This window comes from Cydia strobilella, chromosome 3 (genome assembly GCF_947568885.1).
Source record: "Cydia strobilella chromosome 3, ilCydStro3.1, whole genome shotgun sequence".
Classification (NCBI taxonomy): domain Eukaryota; kingdom Metazoa; phylum Arthropoda; class Insecta; order Lepidoptera; family Tortricidae; genus Cydia; species Cydia strobilella.
In genome coordinates, this window is record NC_086043.1 from 15,317,652 (window position 1) to 15,338,030 (window position 20,379).

A 20,379-nucleotide genomic window follows, 5' to 3' on the forward strand; every position below is an offset into this window, starting at 1 on the left:
AGAACTTGTTTTTCACTAGCAGTACACCTAAACATTTTAAACTCGCTACCAAACTACCAAGTCGTTTAAGCACTATTACAGAAATATTGTCGCTATACTTACTCAATCTCATATCTGCAACAATAATTTGATGGAAATGTCGCTTTTCTTTCATTCGGAATACGGGTGTTTTTGTCATCAAATGAGTGTTGCTTGCAGATACGAGGTTGAGTATAGCGGCGATATTAGTATAGAAGAGGATAAGGATTTAGAAGATATTCCAAGACGAAAGAAATAAAAAATAAAGAAAAAAAGCGATTGGGAAAATAATAAACGAAAACAATTACGAAAAAAGGGTCAACAATACTAGGGAAAAAAAGGAAGGTGATGTAAAAGCTTAAAAAAAGGAGTGTACAGGTATTTAAAGGGTCGGCAACGCGCACGTAATATCTCTGGTGTTGCAGGCGTCTATATGCTACGGTGACTGCTTACCATCAGGCGGGCCGTATGCTTGTTTGCCACCGCCGTGGTATAAAAAAAAGCAAAGCGAAAATAAGGAACACTAAAACCAAGATCCGAGTAACTATATCAACCAATACCAATTTTATGTGTGAGACAATATGAAATGAAGGGGCCCTGGTCCTGAACGTGTTCACATGAAAACAACTCACTGCAATTATTTTTATCTCCACAAAACTTACATTTTCTTCATCTTGACAACTCCAAATTCCTTCTACTTCCGCAACTCACTGTATCTCCATAATCTTCTTTGTTACTTATATCGAAGGACCAATTCTATGTTGGAGACAATATAAAATGAAGGGGCCCTGGTCCTGACCGTGTCTCCACATGAAAACATAACGGTAAATAATTAGGTCTTAAAATTCTCGGGCCTGTCTTTACAAAACTCAACATCGTTTCGTTTTGTATATTCGGCCCTTGAATTTTAAAAACCCTTGTTACGTACCTGTTGCACAAAATACTATTGTGTACAAGTCTACAATAACTTGTTCGGATTAAAAGATTTTCTTCTATTTTTTTATAGCAAAACTCCTAACTCCCAATTTTTCCAAACAATAGCTTTACAATGTTCTTAAGAAAAACTCGTACTAACTCCATATTTATTGGGTTCAGATTAGATTTTTATTGAATAAATGTGAACAATCTGACGGCAACATTATGTAACAAAACTAAGCAAGTCTTCATACCTACAAAATTGTTGGTAATGAAGTCTTGTGCCTCATGTAAAATTTTGTCAGGTTGAGTTACGAGGTTTGCGATGTTAGCCGATTTTATAACTTTAATTTCAATTAATATATATGAGTATCTAACATTTATATGTAGCTTTCTTATTCCTAAAATTAACAGCATATATTATTCACCTCTTAACCCTCTGAACGCTAGCGCCAAGAACTTCACTTTGACGCATTCAAGTAATAAGGTTTATTACGCATATTTGTTAGATTGTGCCAAAATTGTGGGCGTTTGTGTAAAGTTGTATATGACAAATGGCGGATAAAAGCTTAATAAGCTCTTCATTCCTAAGAGCCTAATAGGATTGAGAAGGAATGCCAAGGTATTAATGTGAACTTGAGAGCAAATCCAACATTGCTGTGAGATTAAGGTCGTTTCCGTGCCACGCAAAAAGGAATATTGATATCGCGGCTTATTATTCTAATTGGAGCGTCAGACTGTACTGATTTGCAACTGGCGATACCCAAACGATTGCTATGACAACACATAACGACAAGCTCAAAAAGAGACAAAGGTTGGAAATAAAATTAAGTTGTGAGCAGCTCAGCCGAAACAATTACAGTAAAGCCTAATAGTGTAATTAGCGACGTCATTGAGGCTGTCGGTTATCTGGGCTGCAGCCGAAGCAGCGGCGCGGCGCGCGCGCAGTTCGCGCAGGCTGGCCGCGCGTACTACACGTACCTTTTGTCTGACCTTCCGCTCGATCGAGAGTCGAGACCACAATCACTCACTTTACACTCAATGAGCCTTTCCTACAATTACATGCAATAATGTAAATTAGCCAGTTTAAACTTAGTCAATTTCTTTTCAAGTGATAGTAAAGTGATACTGTAAATATTAGTTTAGTAACTAGTGAATATTTGTAAAATATGAAGTTTATAGTTTTTGCGGTTTTAATATGTAAAGGGTAAGTCATGATTGAAAGTTTTTCTGCATTTGATACTCGCACTGTGTAATTTAGTGAACTCGTAATTAGGAAATCAAAACCTAATTAATTAATAAGTTCACTGTATCATTATAATTCTTAACCCCTGCTATGGGCGAAAGTATATAATAAGTACCGTAAACCGGTTCTTGATTTTAAGAATTAATTCAAATTAATAAAGTTAATTTTTTTGTACGTCTATGTTGGTTCATTAATTTTGCATACGTATTTTTAATTGAAACCCGCTTAATTTAGAGAAAATCAAGAAATCTACCCGATTTCGACATATCCGTAGAACGGGGTCGATAGACACGTCACATGGGGTGATTAGAAAAACAAAACACTTAGGGCTGTCACAAACTTCAAATACGTTTTATTGAGATAAAAGTAAATAAATAAACTGAGTAAATCATTTTTGATTAATCAAACTATGACAGACTTACTCATAAAACGTTTGAGTATTGTATGTAAAAAAATCAACTTTGATTACACTAAAAGCGTATTCTTAAAGTAGGTACCTATTATTTAAGGAGCAGTGATAAAATTTTATATCTTAATACATAAAATCAAAATGTATAGGTATGGTAAAATATCATAAAAAAGTGTACAAACTCAAAACTAATATTATATACCAATAGTACATTATGATACAAGTGTGCTAAGTTGGCCATTACACACGAGGCTATATTGTGCGCGCGAGCTGTAAGCGAGCTCGCAATAAGAAAGCCGATGTGTGTAATGACCAATGCACACGCGTTTCATACGACGTTTTTCAACACACTTGCGAGAAAAAAAAGAAACTCATATTAATCAAATTTTAATAGTTAAAACAGTTAGTATTGTGTGTTGCATCTGTCATACTGCCGGCCGCCCCTCGCCCCGGCCGCGGGCGGCGCGGCGGGCGGGCCGGCCGGGCTCCGCACCGCGCAAGCGGTCGGGCGCGCCGGTGCCCGCCAGTCTGACCAATTAAAGAAGGCTCCCTTTCCATGCATATTATTAGCAATCAGTTACCTTCTTAACTCAGTCGGATAATATAATGAAAAAGCACAAGTGAAATAATGCACTGAAAGAGCACGCGTGTTTAATATCTAGGATTATGAGCCAAAAATCGGTGGAATAAAAACGTCGTTTTGAGCAAGTGTGTTGAAAAATATATAATGAAACTGCTCAACACGTATACACTCGCAGATATTTTACATACATACATCATACAACACACATACAACATACTTACATATCTACATAGAAAAGAAATAAAAAAATGGAGAAAATACGTTTTGGCATCCCTAGCATAAATATTTCCATTCACCCCCATTCGTTATTCTTCACCCCTCAGTCGTGTCTTTTATCCCATATGATGTATCTGTTGACCCCAGATGGCGTGTCTCCTCACCTTGTTGTCGTGTCTATTCATCCCGTTGGGAAGTAAAAACTTAATAAGGAAAATCGGCGTTATATTTTTATTATTTAAATACTAGAACTGGACTACTCAATACACTTTAAATAAAACAATAACTAACCACTAACCTGCATTTCACTGCTATGTCAAAGTTCAGACAGGCAATATATCTTACTTTCACAAGGCTTCACTTCAAACTAAAATATGTATTACTTGTGATCAACTTCATGCTTGATCCGTGTTACCAGATTTACGATTAAATATTCTCCTATAATTGTATCTCGAAAGAATTGGTCATGGTAGTGTAGATTTTATAATATAACGATGAAGGAAATTACCGAAATTTTCTCTTTTTACCCCGCGATTTTTGGTGAGGTGACCCCGTTTTACGGTATTTTATTACTGGGGCCCATTTCTAGAACGGTATTAGACTCATATTATTAGTCCACAAATTGTATGGGTTGCCATGACAACACACTAATAATAATATCGTTCGCGAAATGGGCCCCTGGTAATAATTATTCGGATAGCTATTAGAAATTGTTTTATCAATATAAAGCAACAAAGGATTCAGTCAGTTATTCGAAATTAATCACCGATCAATTTGCTTTTGTACCATAGCACCTTTATCAACTCAATAAAATATATTTTATCTTTTTTAATCTATCATATCCTATTAAAGGATGACTCGATTCCTGTATATAAATGGTCGACATAATAAAAAAAAGTCATAGTTAGGTACATTAGTTATGTAAAAAATCGGTAAAACGTATACTAATAAATATTTAGGTACCTTCTTTCTTGTAGTGGTTTTATAGCAAAATGATGATCATTAAATTCGACATATAGGTACTAATTGTAATTGGTTAAGTATTAGGTATAGCGAATTCAAGCTGTGCTGATCATTCGTGTACCTAAACTTTTTTTTTGCCAATAGGCAAACATGAAGTGTATTTTTCGTCACACTTACTCGACAAAGATCTTATTTTAATGCAGATGTACTGAAGGACAAAGGCCTACTCGTATATTGTTCCCAAGAGAGTGTTCTGAAAAAAAAAAAAGCTATAACTCACTCGTGTTATAGTTTTTTTATTATGTCACTAATTCATACGAACCAAGAAGGTATACATGAGTTTTACTTTGAAAATACTGACGTTTATAAATCGTCAGGTGACAAGCAAAACTCACTTAATTAAACAAAAATCAACTTTATTGGGATAATAATACGGTTCACTATTGCTATGAACTTGTGGTGGTACTTAGTGACTTTTGCTTGTCACTCGACGAAATTATAATGTTTTGTTTATGCTTTAAAATATTTAATTTGATTAATTTAATAGACGTTTCAAATATTTTTACACAATTTTCAATTGTGGCTGAACTCGTATATGAACTGTATAAACCGGCTTTTTACATTTTTTATGCTGTTAATTTGACAAAATATCGTTAAGAAAACTTCGCTCGGAATATCATAATTACCTGTGAAATGAGTATTTGCCTGGGTTATTTGGCCCTGTGATACTGCAATCCGGCACACTACATGACACCATCTTCACTACATTATAATGTAGAATAAAGTATACTTTATTCTACGTTTTCTTCCTGATTTCTTTATTATTTTTTACATTGGAATACGGCAATACGCTCTGGGCCGACCTGTCACTCAAAAACCGGCCAAGTGCGAGTCGGACTCGCGTTCCAAGGGTTCCGTACATTACACAATTTAAACAATGTATTTTTTATGTGAAACGTGAGTGCGAAATGTCTTTAAAAAACGTAGGGGTCGGATCAAAAATTAAGTAATTAAGTCCGACTCACGCTTGACTGCAATTTCTAATAGGTTTTCCTGTAATCTATAGATAAAGATCTATTTTTTGTATTTTTTTCAAAATTTTAGAACCAGTAGTTTCGGAGATAAAGGGGCGGGGGGGGATGGTAAATTTTTGCCTATTTTCTTGAATAACTTCTAAATTGTTTATCCTAAAATTATAAAAAATATATATTTGAGATTCTCACAATGAGCTCTTTCATTTCATATATAACACGATATAGTTTGAAAAAAAATATTTTTAAATTTTCTCATTTACCCCCCAAAAGTGGCCCCCATGTTTCAAATTAATTTGTTTACGTTACATGCCCGCCTTTGGGTCACAAAGTTACATATGTGTACCAAACTCAACTTAATTGGTCCAGTAGTTTCGGAGAAAATAGGCTGTGACAGACGGACAGACAGACAGACAGACGCACGAGTGATCCTATATGGGTTCCGTGTTTTCCTTTGAGGTACGGAACCCTAAAAATGGTCACGTTTTCTCATTTGTAGTCTTGACTCTTTCGCACTCAAGGGATGTTCATATACGTGATGGCTTCCCTTTCCTACACTTCAGCTGTCTTTATGCGTAAGCATAAAAATGACAGGGGCCCGTTTATCAACAGCTTGTAGCTAATACAAGCGGAAGTCCCTTTCTAACAAAAGCTGTCAAAAAGGGACTTCCACTTGTAATACAAGCTATAAGATTTTGATAAACGGGCCCTAGGTCTGTGTTTTTTCTTCACAAGTGTGATGAAAAGTAAGAGTAATTGGGTTTAAATGTCCCTTTTTATAGTTTTTCGTAAATAACTCGTAAACGGTAGCCCATAGCAAAAAATTGTCTTATACGTAAATAATCTGTATAAAATGTCCTACAAAATATATATAGTGTTCCAAAAATAGCACGCCAAACTGACACTGGAGGTAGGACACCTTAAAAGGATCATCCAAACCAGCTTAACATGGCCTCAGTAAAAGGTGCACGGTTATCGAATTATTGCAATAACCGATTTAGGTTTTTATTAATTTTGCTCTTTTTTATCACTGACGGTTGAGTGACCGTGCCGGTATTCACTTGGAAAACCCTCAAAGTTAATTTGAGTTAACATTCACGAGGTATGCAGGCTGTTTTTTCATTAAATTTTTACTACTAGGCTGTCCTACCTCCAGTGTCAGTTTGACGTGATATTTTTGGGACATCCTGTATATCTATTTTGTACAAATTATTTACGTAAAAAAACAATTTTTTGCTATGGGCTACCGTTTTCAAGTTATTTACCAAAAACTAAAAATAACGATCTTAGGATGGAATAAGTAACTTTCCCGCTTTAAAATCTTTTTAAATATGGGTCCTAGCAGAAACTGTACTAAATCTTTTTTGTAGACAATTTTATGTAGATTATGTATGTAAAACAACATTTTTTGTTACGGGCCATCATTTACGAGTTATTTACGAAAAACTATAAAAAGGGACTTTAAGTTTGGGGTATAAAATACATTTTCAAACCAATGTTAATTATTGAAAATAATTTCGCGATAGACCCGATTATAAATTTGATTGAATATGAAACCATTGTGCATTTCATCGCGTTATCAAGTTGGTACGCAATTTTACGGTCGGCTCTTCTACCATTTTGCAGTATTTTGTGTCTGATGATGAATATTGCGTTTTGGAGAATTTGTAGATTGTGTAACAAGGGAGCAAAATGATGTGGGCGACTGGGTGTACACTGAATCCTAAACGAAGCGAAGGATTCTATAATTGAATCCTGAGCGTAGCGAGGGATTCTAATATATAATCTTGAGCGTAGTGAGGGATTCAAGTGTTAACGCCCAAGGTGGAAATAATTTAGCTACCATGTTATATTTTCGGAGCACGGCATTTCACAAAAGTTAGCTCCGAAAGTCATGAAATGAATGGTTATACTTATTTACTACCACTTATATGGACAGTCGTTCCATAAAATAACGTCATCTATTGTGTCACGATTGACAAGCGAGAACTCGTATAAGTTGTTGAGAATGTTGAGTAAGTATTAGGTACATATAGTATGTCTACTGAGTTCGTATCTTTTAATATACTCATGAATTTAGTCTAGCATAGGTACTACTAATGGTACTATCATTCTTTATTACGCTCATCTTGATCTACATCAGACGTTTTAATATTTGATTACATTTAGAAAAAACTGCAGTTTAGAAGAATGTAACACTAAAACAACGATGGCAGAAGATAATTATATATTTAGGATTTCGTACCCTAACTGCCTTGTCGCTCTTAACGTACGCCTGTACTTACATCCGTATGTCACATACATTTTACATATAAATCAATTTGTAATCTAGTGAATTATAGTGTACTTAGGTAGGTACTCATAATTATTTTTAATTAATTAATTATTTTTCATTAATAAGAAAAGTCCTTTTCCGCTCAAAAAAAAATTCTGTTCAAATTGAATTGAATAAAGAAATTGAATTGAAATAATTGGACTGCATTTGTTTTTAAAATAAATTCGGATTGCACTGTTTTTGAGTTCCTACCTAACTGCCGAAAACCTATCTTTCTTAATAAATTGTTTTAAGTGCCACGTGAATGAATCGGTATTTTGTTATTTTTTTCATGTATTTATTAACACAAAAAGCATATACATTCTAAAAATTATAACAGCGAACAAAGCCCCCTAAGGCTTTGCTGCCGCTGTAATCGCTCTTATTTACTCTTAGTATTATCTAATCTTATTCTTCTTAAATGAAGGATACACGCGGAAAGAACATGTCTAACATTTGGAGTTATCGCGGTTTTAAAGGAACGATATAGGTACCATATTATTTTTGTGTATAGGTGTTTTTAAAGTGAAAAAAAAAGGAGTTATATCTATGATTACAGAAGTAACAGCAGCTGTAACTAATAGTTCATTGAGAGCTCTACATTTTGATATTAAAATCTCATTATTAAAAAAAAAATACTAGACATGTTCTTTCCGTGTAGTGTCTGTGAGAGAAGAGAAGAGTTCCCATATATTCATATTTAAAAAAAAAAAAATTTTAGTTTTAATCCTGTGTCGAAAGATGCCAGTTAATTTACTGTGACTACAAAATTTACTATGACAATAACTCTCCATACACTGTATTCTCTTTGCTAGAGTATACGGTGTAGTTTGTACCAACACTACCGACTACCAACCTGCTAATTAGTTATTCATCAGGCCCTTGTGAACTAACTAGCGAAGTAGCGACCAATGTTTTGTTTGAGATGTTTTTTTATATTTAATTTGCATACAATTATAATAACGACTTCGTGCAATCGTGTACCTATATTTGCGCTATTTATATGTTTATAGCCCTAACAGAACGCTGTTGATGGTTATCTAAAATACCTAATTTAATTAATAGGTTTTAAATAATACAGTAAAAAAAACGCAGACCCTTTCGCAATACGCATTTAATGTCAAGGTAACTTTGCTATTTCAACCCGCGTCGTTTTTTATGAGTTAATTTATCTTAGTGGGACAAAATGTATTTATAAATCTTTTATTTTTTATTTTTGGGCACCAAGAGTTCATACAATACGTATCTCCAGTGACCCAGATGAGACGTTTGATAAAACGTTGCTAATTCTCTGGTTTGTAGGCAAAGGTCGAAGTTAAATGTAGAACAAACCAAGTTTGGTGATAGACATCTGGTAATAAACTTGACCTCATCTCGAACCTTATGTCAAGTTGGTACGTATTTTCTAAGTAGCACTGTCGCTATAGGTATACTGTAGAGCAATGAAGACGGATAGGTAGGGACCTATATGGAACTAGGTAAATTAATTGGGTAAGATGCGGTCTTTTGGCGTAAGTAGTAGAGTACAGTCAGAATCAAAAGTAGCGAATCAAACAACGCGTCATACTACTAGTATACTACCATTCTGTAACAGCTAAACAAAAAATGATGTCTTTGTATATATAGAACAATTAATGTAAGAGATATGGGTACTTTTGAACGTGAATTTTAGATCTATATTTGGAAGAGTGATCTGGGATGTCAGATATGTACTTTTGGCGCGTTGTTTCATCCGCTACTATTGATGTTGACTGTACTTAGAGATAAAAAAACCGGCGGCCAAGCGCGAGTCGGACTCGCGCACGAAGGGTTCCGTACCATTACGGAAAAAAACAGTAAAAAAATCACGTTTGTTGTATGGGAGCCCCATTGAAATTTTATATTATTCTGTTTTTAGTATTTGTTGTTATAGCGGCAACAGAAATACATCATCTGTGAAAATTTCAACTGTCTAGCTATCACGGTTCATGAGATACAGCCTGGTGACAGACAGACAGACGGTCAGACGAACAGACGGACGGACAGACGGACAGCGGAGTCTTAGTAATAGGGTCCCGTTTTTACCCTTTGGGTACGGAACCCTAAAAATACTCGCCAAGTGAGAGTCGGACTGGGACTCCGAGGGTTGCGTACTATCACACATTTTGACTCGCGCTTGACATGTTTTCATTATCTGTTAGCTACTGTCATGAGTAAATTGCATTTTACAAAACGGCGTTGCATTTTTTAATCTCTTTTACGAGTAGGAGCAATTAGCTATTTCTACTGGAGACATTGTACGATAACTACTAAGTACACAAATTTTTATCATTTTTCACTTCACCATATTGTTTGAATTTGTAATCAAAATATGCAAGTTAATTTTTTTTGTATGTTGTTTGTATGTTTACCCCAAAATAAATATTTTGATTAATTTATTCATTCATTGACCCACAGGAAGGTGTTATATAGGCGACATTGGCCACAATGTACTGTACCATAAAGCTGGTTTGATATATACTTTGTAATAAAGATTTCTTATAATATATACTTTTTTTTTCTTTTACTTACTTCAACACAATAATAAATTGGTAACATATTTCACACGATGACAATAAGATAAATAATAAGATTGGGTCGAAAACTTCTTTTCGCCGCAGTCTCAGTCGGAACGACAAAAGCGTTATCAATAAGTAGTATTCAATACTAACCTATGCGCGCGTGTGTGTAATGGGTATGGTTTGGTATCATTTTCAAAATCAAAATCAAATATGTAGAGCATACCAAATTTTATCTAAATCGGTTCAGCGGTTATTGATTCCCGATACAAACTATACCACCTCCCTTTTAAACTTTACACGCAAAGGAGCCTCGTCTGCCAACAAACCACTGTGTGGTTTGGCAGAAGAAAAAATGTATTTAATTGTAAGTAAGATCTTTGAATAAACGTTTACTTATTTATTATTATTATTTTTTCACACCCTCAAGGGATGAATTTTGGGATTAAAACTATCCTATGTCCTTTTCCGGGACTCAATGTATCAGTATTCCAAATTTCTATAAATTAATTGGCCTAGTAGCTTATTTGGTGGCTTTGGGTCTAACGGCCACTATCAGCCAACTAAACAAATGTACAGTGTAAACAATAACAAAACAGCGAACTGCGAAATTGCATGGACAGATTATTGGGTAAAATTTCAATTAGATCAAGCGGAATATCATTTGAAAGAGCTTGAGTTGACCATTTTAAAACAATTTTTTTAGTGATTTTCTTTATAACGTTTCTTTCGAGGAGCTAATGCTAGTTAATTTGCAACAAATAAAAGAGAGTTCAAAATAAATGGTACCAAGAATACCAAGATGGTACGTATCAAGCTTCTCAAATATTCAGACTTGCCGTCGAACAAAGGATTGGAGCAAGCAGGATTTTTTAGTAAAAAGTAAAACAAAAGTTAAGTAATACATCATACAAATAAACTTGCGTACATTAAGTAGGTACCAACTTTTTTTTGTTTGTATTTACAATTATTGACTACGTTTAATTAAATATCAGACACGCATCCCATCATAGGGCCAAATTAGCTATAAGAATTATTAATTACTAAGCAGCTAACAATTCTAAGTGATGATAACATTTGCAAATCAAAAAGTATCGATCAATAATTCATAAATCACCTTGACTGATTAAATTAGTTAAATTACGCCACTTGGTTTCAATTATGTGAAAAATGAGGTTAACTTCATGTAATTCTATAGAATTATGCTTCTATTAATGATTAATGACATTGGTTTAATTCGAAGGTAATTGCAATAATACGATCGATCGATCGATCGTACGATCAGCCTCATAAGTTGCTGGACCCTGTAGTATCTTGTCATTTTTAGGGTTCCGTTGTCAGCTAAGAAACACAGTTCTGCCATGTCCGTCTATTTATCTGTTCGTTCGTCTCTCCACGACTCAACTCTTTACTTCACCTCTAGTCCAACGATTCTTGAGTTTGAAAAGCTGTATCTTCTAACAAACAGACATGTCTAAGGACAAACGATTATCAACGGTCTGTTAGATTTCAGAGACATTTATTAAATTAACGCCATAGTGTTTAGCGACTTCAGAGACCGACTGTACCGATGGAATGTGATCGATCATTGCGGAATGTATTTACGTCTATACCTAGCTCGGATCTCGGACTTAAGTTCGTAACCATGCGAATTACTGGATAAAAATGTGTAAAAAAATATATTTACCCTTTACATCTAGGTTATATGGAATAGGTATTATTTGGATCCATTAAGTGATCAGGTGTGTAGCTTCACATTTGCAACGTTTGGCCCTACACAGGGAGTTAGTGCGCCCAAAACAAAAAAAAACCGGCCAAGTGCGAGTCGGACTCGCGTTCCAAAGGTTCCGTACATTACACAATTTTTAACAATGTATTTTTTTATGTGAATGAACGAAACGTGAGTGAAATGTCTTCTCACGTACTCACGCGTGGCTGCACATTTCTAGTAGGTTTTCCTGTCTTCTCATAAGGTAAAGAATTATTTTGTGTATTAAAAAAATACACTCAGTAGTTTAGGGAGTTTAGGGGGAAGGTCATTTTTTGCCTAATTTCTTGAATAACTTCTAAACTGTTTATCTTAAAATTAAAAAAACCTCCACCTGACAAAATACGCTCAATGAAGTGTAAATATATGATTCAAATGATTATTCTTGTTTACAACTAGTCTGTATTCTTGAGGATTAGCTTGAGATTTTAATTGTGGTTATAACAAATATCTCCGTCCGGATGAATTAGAAGATCAGTCTGTTGACTCTGAGTGGAGAGCATATAATAAGCTTGTGAGATTATCAATTAAATAAAACCTGCATTTTAAGAGTCCCCGGCATGCTCGGTTCTCCATACAGACGTATTTACATTTACGCTCTCATTTTAAAACGACTAGCTAGATTGGATTGCTCTGAAACTTTGTCTTACAATAGGATAAGGTATATCTAGGTCTGTAATTAGTTTATGTAGCTTCAGATAAAATAGTAAAAGAAACAGCGAATTTAAGTTTTTCATAAGTTTAAGTTTTTGCTCTATTTCGTTTGTTTTATATACAAGAGCTATACAAACTAATAACAGACCTAGATATACCTTATGTTATTGTATGTGCAAAGTTTCATTTCAACCCAACACGAAGTTTTAAAATGAGTACTAAACTCCGTTTGTATGGGTAGGTGAAATTCGGCCGAGCTTGCCGGGGACTCTTAAGTAAATGTCGTAATAACCACGTAATAACAAATCTACGTGGTGCTATAAATTACGAATAACGAGTCTGTTCTGTTTCACACTGTAAATCTAATCTTTTAATTCCTGAACAGTATATTATTTACACTGCATCACATGTAAATTCCACGTATTTGAGACATATACGGACAATGTTGCTTGCAGTTACAAATGAAATGTATGACACCTACGAGTATCTTAGATAATTATAAAGTATTCTGTAATTATGTACCTAAGTATTAGACTTTTATTGATAACAACTCTGGAAGAAAATTGAAGATTATATTATTATATATTAACTTTAAAACGTCAGTCCACTGTGTGGCGTAGGTACTACTTTTGTATTGAAATTAATAGGGATCTAGACTATGTTGTATCCGTGGCTCATATCGATTTCGGTCGGGCGAAGCGATGCAAAGAAAACTAGAAACACGCATCTCTCATATAATGTTGAATAACATCAATAGAGTGTCATGCAATAGCTGTGCATTAGTATTTTTAATTTGTGGTGGTTTGTTTCAAGACTTCAGTTTAGTTCTTTGGATTATAATGAAAATTGGAAAACTTTAAAATTAATATATACATTAATTGTAGGAAAGATATTAGGTATTTATAAGTTCTACTTGATATACTGCACAATTTCAGTTGCGTTGCAGAATAAGTTTGTTACCTAATCAAGTTAACACTTAAAAAAATAGTTTTTAGATTTAATACCTAATTATTTAAAACTAGTTAAGCTGTACGAGGTCGGTATTGAATTGCGTGTTTTTGTCCGTGTACCACTAATTCCAAACTGATATCGGTGGATGTACCTACGGGGCAGAAGGTAAATATGTATATAGGTAGAGTACCTTGATCCTGGCTCAACTATGAACAAATAAAAGCAAAGACATTGTAGACCAAGATTGAGTGTTATACAGAGTAGTCATTTTATATTTCCTTAGTTGTGTACGCGAAACGCCGGGCAGCGAAGGTTTTCCTAAAGGACTACCATTGTTATTCAGTACAAGTTAGTGCCATTGACATACTTTTATAAGGATTTACAATTCCCACATCATCAATGGCCAATGCATCCCTGACGGATGATTGTTGCAACGCTGTATTAAGACTCAAGAGCGGTTGAGACGGCCAATGCATTTTCGCTTATGGCTATACAGGCCTATCGCTGCATCACGGCACTTCTTGCCGCAGCTGTGTGGGTTTGTTGAGCCTCTGGATTTGCGGAAAATAAAATTGAAAAACTGAAGGTTGAGAATAATGAGAATATATTAATATTGCGTTGTTGTTGGATTTATAAGTGTCAATTTTAAGGGTGCTGTTTTTCCTCCTCCTTTTTGCTTAATGTGCTGTCATGTCCGTTTGAATGTTACAGTTATTTTACTTTATATAAAACAGAGTCGCTTTCTGCTGTCTGTATGTGTGTCCCTATGTATGCTTAGATCTTTAAAACTGCGCAACGGATTTTGATGCGTTTTTTTTAATAGATAGAGTAATTCAAGAGGAAGGTTTATATGTATAATTTGTAAAGGTTTCTGTAAATTTGTTGAATTACCCGTGCGAAGCCGGGGCGGGTCGCTAGTTTGTTATAATTTCGAGAGCCCTTGCGGATACACTTCGACCCATAGGGATCTTTGGTGCAATTATTCCCTTGATTGAGGTTTAATTTCTGTACAATATTACAGTCATCGTCTTGTGAGTGCATTTTATAAGCCGCTACCTAATTTTGCAGATATAAACCTTAAAATATGTTAGGGGCACTGGGCACTTCATACATGTCACAAAATGTAAAATAAAATAACCAAGTCCCATAATTGCTTTTTCTCGGTGATCAATATTTCTAATTTTATACTCAGACAAATGATTAATGTGGCAATAAAAAATACACCTTTCTACTATTTATGTAACAGTACTAACAGTTGGGTGATTGACAAGCAAATTAACTTTTTGGCAAACATGTTCGCTGTGGGGTGATTGCAAATATTGCAATGTATGCTAAAGTTGAATGCTCTAGACGATCTACTTTTTCATAGAATAGACAAATCGATTTAAAAATTGTACGTAATTTGAGAAGAAAAAAGCTTATACAGGACAGGATCTAAATAAAAGTTTTGTCTTCAATCAATCAATCAATAATTTATTGCAAGAACATAGTAGTTAGTAGTCCTCGATAAGATCTTAATAATTTAAAATTGTACTGAATTGAAAATATTTATTTCATCTTTCTTTGATCAGGTTATTTAAAAACTAAATCTGTATTCCATTCATTCTATTCCAATTTAAAATTTTGGAAATATAACCGTTCTCATATAAAAAAAAAAGAAAATGTAGGGAAGGAGAGGGGAAAAACAATTTAATGACTTGTTTTCACTTCAATTATTTACGTGTAAAAGCTGCACACGCCAAGTATCATTATTTGCTTTCAGCCAAATTAGCTACGTAGGTATACCTATATACTAATAAGTCAAATAAGTCCGTTAGACAGATCTGACGGACACATCTTTAATTCTTGACGCAAATCCCTGGATAACTATATCTGGATAGCCACTTTAGAAATTTGCTAAAGGACCCGTACGAGTATCAGATCCAGCAATACCTAAATACAAAATAAACTTGGTGTAACAGAACTAAGCACGAGCCAGTATTGTGATCATAAAATTATCATAAAAAGGTTTATAAAAACTTGACTTTTTCATCTGATACTAAATGAATATGCATATAAAATACCCCCGCAAAAACTTGCTCTTGACTCAAAACTGGAGTTGAATTTCCATATTAGCATTCTGTAGGTACGAGTGTACTATAGAGGAAAATTAAATATGTTTACAGGGAGCGAAAGAGGCTATTTACTAGCTTGTTGCAAGCTGCACCGCAGGCTGCATAAATAAATAAATTGAATTGATAAATAACTATCAAATTACAAATAAATTTCGAACCATGGTTTATTGTAAAGGGTTGTTTGTGTTGGCGAAGTAAACTGAGTATCTACGAATTACGAATTTTGTTCCTTATAGGCTGAAGAAGTAGTTCTTTTAGTGATTTTTTTCGCAGATTTAATATTCTACGGCACGTATAAGTATATTCATAGCGATTTATTTCCAAAATTTATCGGGTACAGTTGGGTGGAAACAGGGCATGACATGAAACGCGATTTTTATTCTCGGCAATACATAGCCATGTAAGTTTTGCCTGAAATCGTTTAATAATAAAGATTATTAGAAGAATAGTATTTTCTGTTTGGTTTATGTGCACAGATTTTATATCTGTTATTCCAATGGGTAAGTACTTGGAATGTATGTACCTAAAAAACTATAAAGAAAGCACGTCAGTAAAAATTCAGAACTAAAGGTGATGTGATGACGCACCAGTACGGCTACCATCAGTTTGGCACTGACATAAACGCCAGCGTGAACGTAACTTACTTTCTATGCGTAAAGTAAATTACGTAGACGTTAGAGTATATGTCAGTTTTGACACTGTCAGTGACTCATGGTACGGGTTACTAGTTGGGTACTGGCGGGCTAGTACATGATTGGCGCGAGAGTATCTCGCCGCGACATAGACTACCCGTCCCCCTTTAATTCATACAGTTAGTAAAAGACGGGTAGTCTATCTCGCGGCGAGATACTGTCGCGTCAATCATGTGCTCGGCCTACTGGTCTGTTAATTATGTCGTTTGTCGTTCATTTTCCTTGGGTTTTGTCTGTAGTAACAAAAGAATACCTGAAAAATACATTCACCGGTCATGCTTCACGAATATTTAAAGACGTGGCACTGGCTATTCTCGAATGTAAATTTTTAAACCGTATTAAGTAGCTGTTCATTCTAGAGCTACTGTAGAGCAGCACGCACTAACATCCGTTAGTATTTTAAGTCTTAGCTCATGGAGATGGAGACACGCGATTCAAGTTTAAAGTATTTTTCGATAGCGTACTTCTGGACCCACTGCCAGTGATTTAAAATTATCAAAGGAATATGTAACAAACGTATGTAAAAAACGTGCCTCATAAAACAAGAAAAAGTCATTCTCGGATAGATGGCGCCAAACCTTTAGCCTATAATCGGCTAGATGGCGTTGACCACACGATCTGATATTTAACAATTTTAACACGTACCAGTGAAAGAACGTGGGTCAGTCATATAAAAAATAATCATCCATATATATATAGATTTTTTGATATTTTTATACATTTTAATTGTTAGTTTCAATCGTGTATCGATAGATGGCAGTAAATTTACTGACTACAAATTTTACTATGACTTGCTATGACAGTATAACCCTCTACATCTATTCTCTTTGATATTATATTGGTGTTTATTTTTCAACTGTATCAAATACTGCCTCTGGACCTGCATTCTCCAACGCATATTATTGGCCCTCGTTCTACAGTCGCAATAAGATGTATCGGAGCGGCCGAGGTGTTCATAAATATCTGAACACGTACTATAGCGCCTGACAATAGAGGCGTTTTCAGATATTTGTGAGCACCTTGGCCGCTATATATCGGATGGCGACTGTAGATAAACTAGATAACAATAATTGATTATCTGTCCTTCAATATAGATGTTTGCAGACGACCTGACTTCGACTGAGATAGTTAACGCTTACATTATGTCATCCGCGTGAATTATAAATTTCTGCGTTACATTTAAGAGCCCGTAGTCGATTTGAAAACGCGCGAAGATACGACTTTTACACAGTAACCGAACGCCGGCCGCTGCTTGAAATAACGCGACCTTCTTCTTCTTCCTACCCTTATCCCACGTTATGTGGGGTCGGCACAACATGTTTTTCTCTTCCATTCTCCTCTATCTTTCGTCACCTCAGCACTCACTCCTTTCTTTCTCATATCCTCTTTTACACAATCCATCCATCGCTTTTTGGGTCTACCATACGCTCTCCGTCCATCAACATTCATCCCTAACATTCTTTTGCCTATATGGCATTCATCCCTCCTCATCACATGCCCATACCACGCTAACCTACTACTTCTTATCTTCTCCGTTACTGGTGCTACTTTCAAACTTCCCCTAATATACTCATTCTTAATCCGATCCTTCCTCGTCACTCCACACATCCATCTCAACATTCTCATTTCCGCTGCGTGCACTCTTCTTTCATCCGTCACTTTCGTCGCCCAGCATTCTGATCCATACATTACAACAGGTCTCACGATCGTCCTGTAAATTTTCCCCTTAAGTTTAAGAGGCATTCGTGGATCGCAAGTTGTTCCAGAGACCTGTCGCCATTTCATCCATCCCGCATTTATTCTATTTTTCACGTCACGGTCGATGCGTCCGTCGCTCTGGATCAATGACCCAAGGTACCGGAAGTCGGAGCAGACTGGTAGGGATACACCATCTAAGGCAATATGGGAAAAACTGGTTAGACCACCGAAATCGCAGAACATGTGCTCCGTTTTGGTTCTGCTTATTTTCAGTCCCACACTTTCCAGCTTTTCTTGCCATTTTACCAGCCTGCTCTGGACCTCAAGTGCATTATCTCCGACAAGAACAATGTCATCGGCAAACAGCATACACCAGGGTGCCTCCTCCTGTATGTTCGATGTCAGAGCATCCATAACCAGGAGGAACAAATACGGACTTAAAGCCGATCCCTGGTGTAAACCTACCGCCACATTGAACTTGTCGGTTACTCCAGCTTCGGACCTGACGGGCCTGACGGACCTGACCTAACGCGACCGCCTAAACAATATTGATACTTTCGCAACATTATGCGTCACTTTATAACTTTAATTAGGTTAAAATAAAACTTTCGGTAAATTTGATATAATCGTTTATTACTCTTAACAATTTACCTATGTATTCATATAATACATACAAATTATATAGCATGATGATAATGATTTGCACTAAGGCAATATCTTATATATATATAATCATCTTACTCGCGTTATCCCAGCCTTTTTGCCACGGCTCATGGAAGTCTGCTGGGGTCCGCTTGGCAATTAATCCCAAGAATTGGCGTAGGCACTAGTTTTTACGAAAGCGACTGCGATCTGACTTTCCAACGTTCCAGCCCAGAGGGGAAACTAGCCTTTTGTTGAAATTTGGTATACAGATAGTGTGAATCCCGGGGAAGGACATAGAATACTTTTTATTCAAGAACTCACCCTTTAAGGGGGTGGAAATTTGTATGGGGAATCAATAAACGCTGAACCGATTAAGATGAAATGAGGTATGGACATAGTTTGAGTCCTGGGGAAGGACATAGGATAGGTTTTACCCCAGAAACGGGGGGCAGAGGGGGGGGGGGGGGGGGTAATGGAAATTTGTATGGGATCCAATAAAACCGATTTGGATGGAATTTGATATTATGGAGATAGTCTTAATCGTTGGGAAGGGTGATAATAATTTTTATTTCCAAAGTCATCCTCTTCTCTTCTCCACTCTTCTAACACTCGCTCAACGTGTGGTTGGTTGTACGATGAATACTGCTCAAGACCTGGAACACCTGGAGTGCTTCTGGGTGCAAAGGGTCAGGGGTAACACTCGCACAACGTGCCGCTGGTAGAGTATGATGGGGAAAACTCAAGACCTGGAACACCTGAAGTGCTGCTGGGTGCAAAGGGTCAGGGGTAACACTCGCTCAACATGCCGCTGGTAGTGTGTAGTGTACGATGGATACAGCTCAAGACCTGGAACACCTGGAATGCTTCTGGGTGCAAAGAGTCAGGGGTAACACTCGCTCAACGTGCTGCTGGTAGTGTATGATAGGGAAAGCTCCAGACGTGGAACACCTGGAGTGCTGCTGGGTACAAAGGGTCAGGGGTAACGGGTAACACTCGCTCAACGTGCCGCTGGTAGTGTATGATGGGGAAAGCTCCAGATCTGAAACACCTGGAGTGCTGCTGAGTGCAAAGGGTCAAGGGCAAAGGGTGGGTAACACTCGCTCAACGTGTTGTGGGTAGTGTATGACGGAGACAGCTCAAAACCTGGAACACCTGGAGTGCTGCTGGACGCATCGGATCAGGGGTAAAACTCTTTTAATCTGAAGTTGGTAGAGTATGCTGTAGGCAGGTTAAGTTCTTCAAGACCTGGAACACCTGGAGGGCTGCCAGATGAAGCAGGCACCTGACCAGAGCTACCACACGTTTAACATGCAGTAGGTACTGGGGGTTAAAAGGGGGTGGAAGTTCTGATAACAAAAAATGAACCTGAGTTCCACTAGGTACAGCCAGGGTTCAGCATCAGCTCTATCTTGGGTACTGCTCTCCCAAGTGTTCATCAAGACGTATCGGAGGACCAAAACAGCGTGTGCCTATGTTGCACGAAACCTGAGTTCCACTAGGTACAGCCAGGGTTCAGCATCAGCTCCATCTTGGGTACTGCTCTCCTAATTGCTCATCAAGACGTGTCGAATAACCAAAACAGCGTGTGCCTATGTTGCACGAAACCTGATTTCCACTAGGTACAG

The 20,379-nt window shown here is 36.4% G+C and overlaps 1 protein-coding gene across 1 annotated transcript in view; it reads left to right on the forward strand.

The window, feature by feature from the left end:
- The first annotated feature begins 1,878 nt into the window (after positions 1 to 1,878).
- LOC134755998 (myrosinase 1-like) overlaps positions 1,879 to 20,379 on the forward strand; it is a 29,143-nt gene continuing 10,642 nt past the window's right edge. The window contains exon 1 of the mRNA XM_063692757.1: positions 1,879 to 2,140. Coding sequence (XP_063548827.1) covers positions 2,103 to 2,140 — 38 coding nt within the window. The 5' untranslated portion in view covers positions 1,879 to 2,102. The remainder of the gene's footprint in view (positions 2,141 to 20,379) is intronic.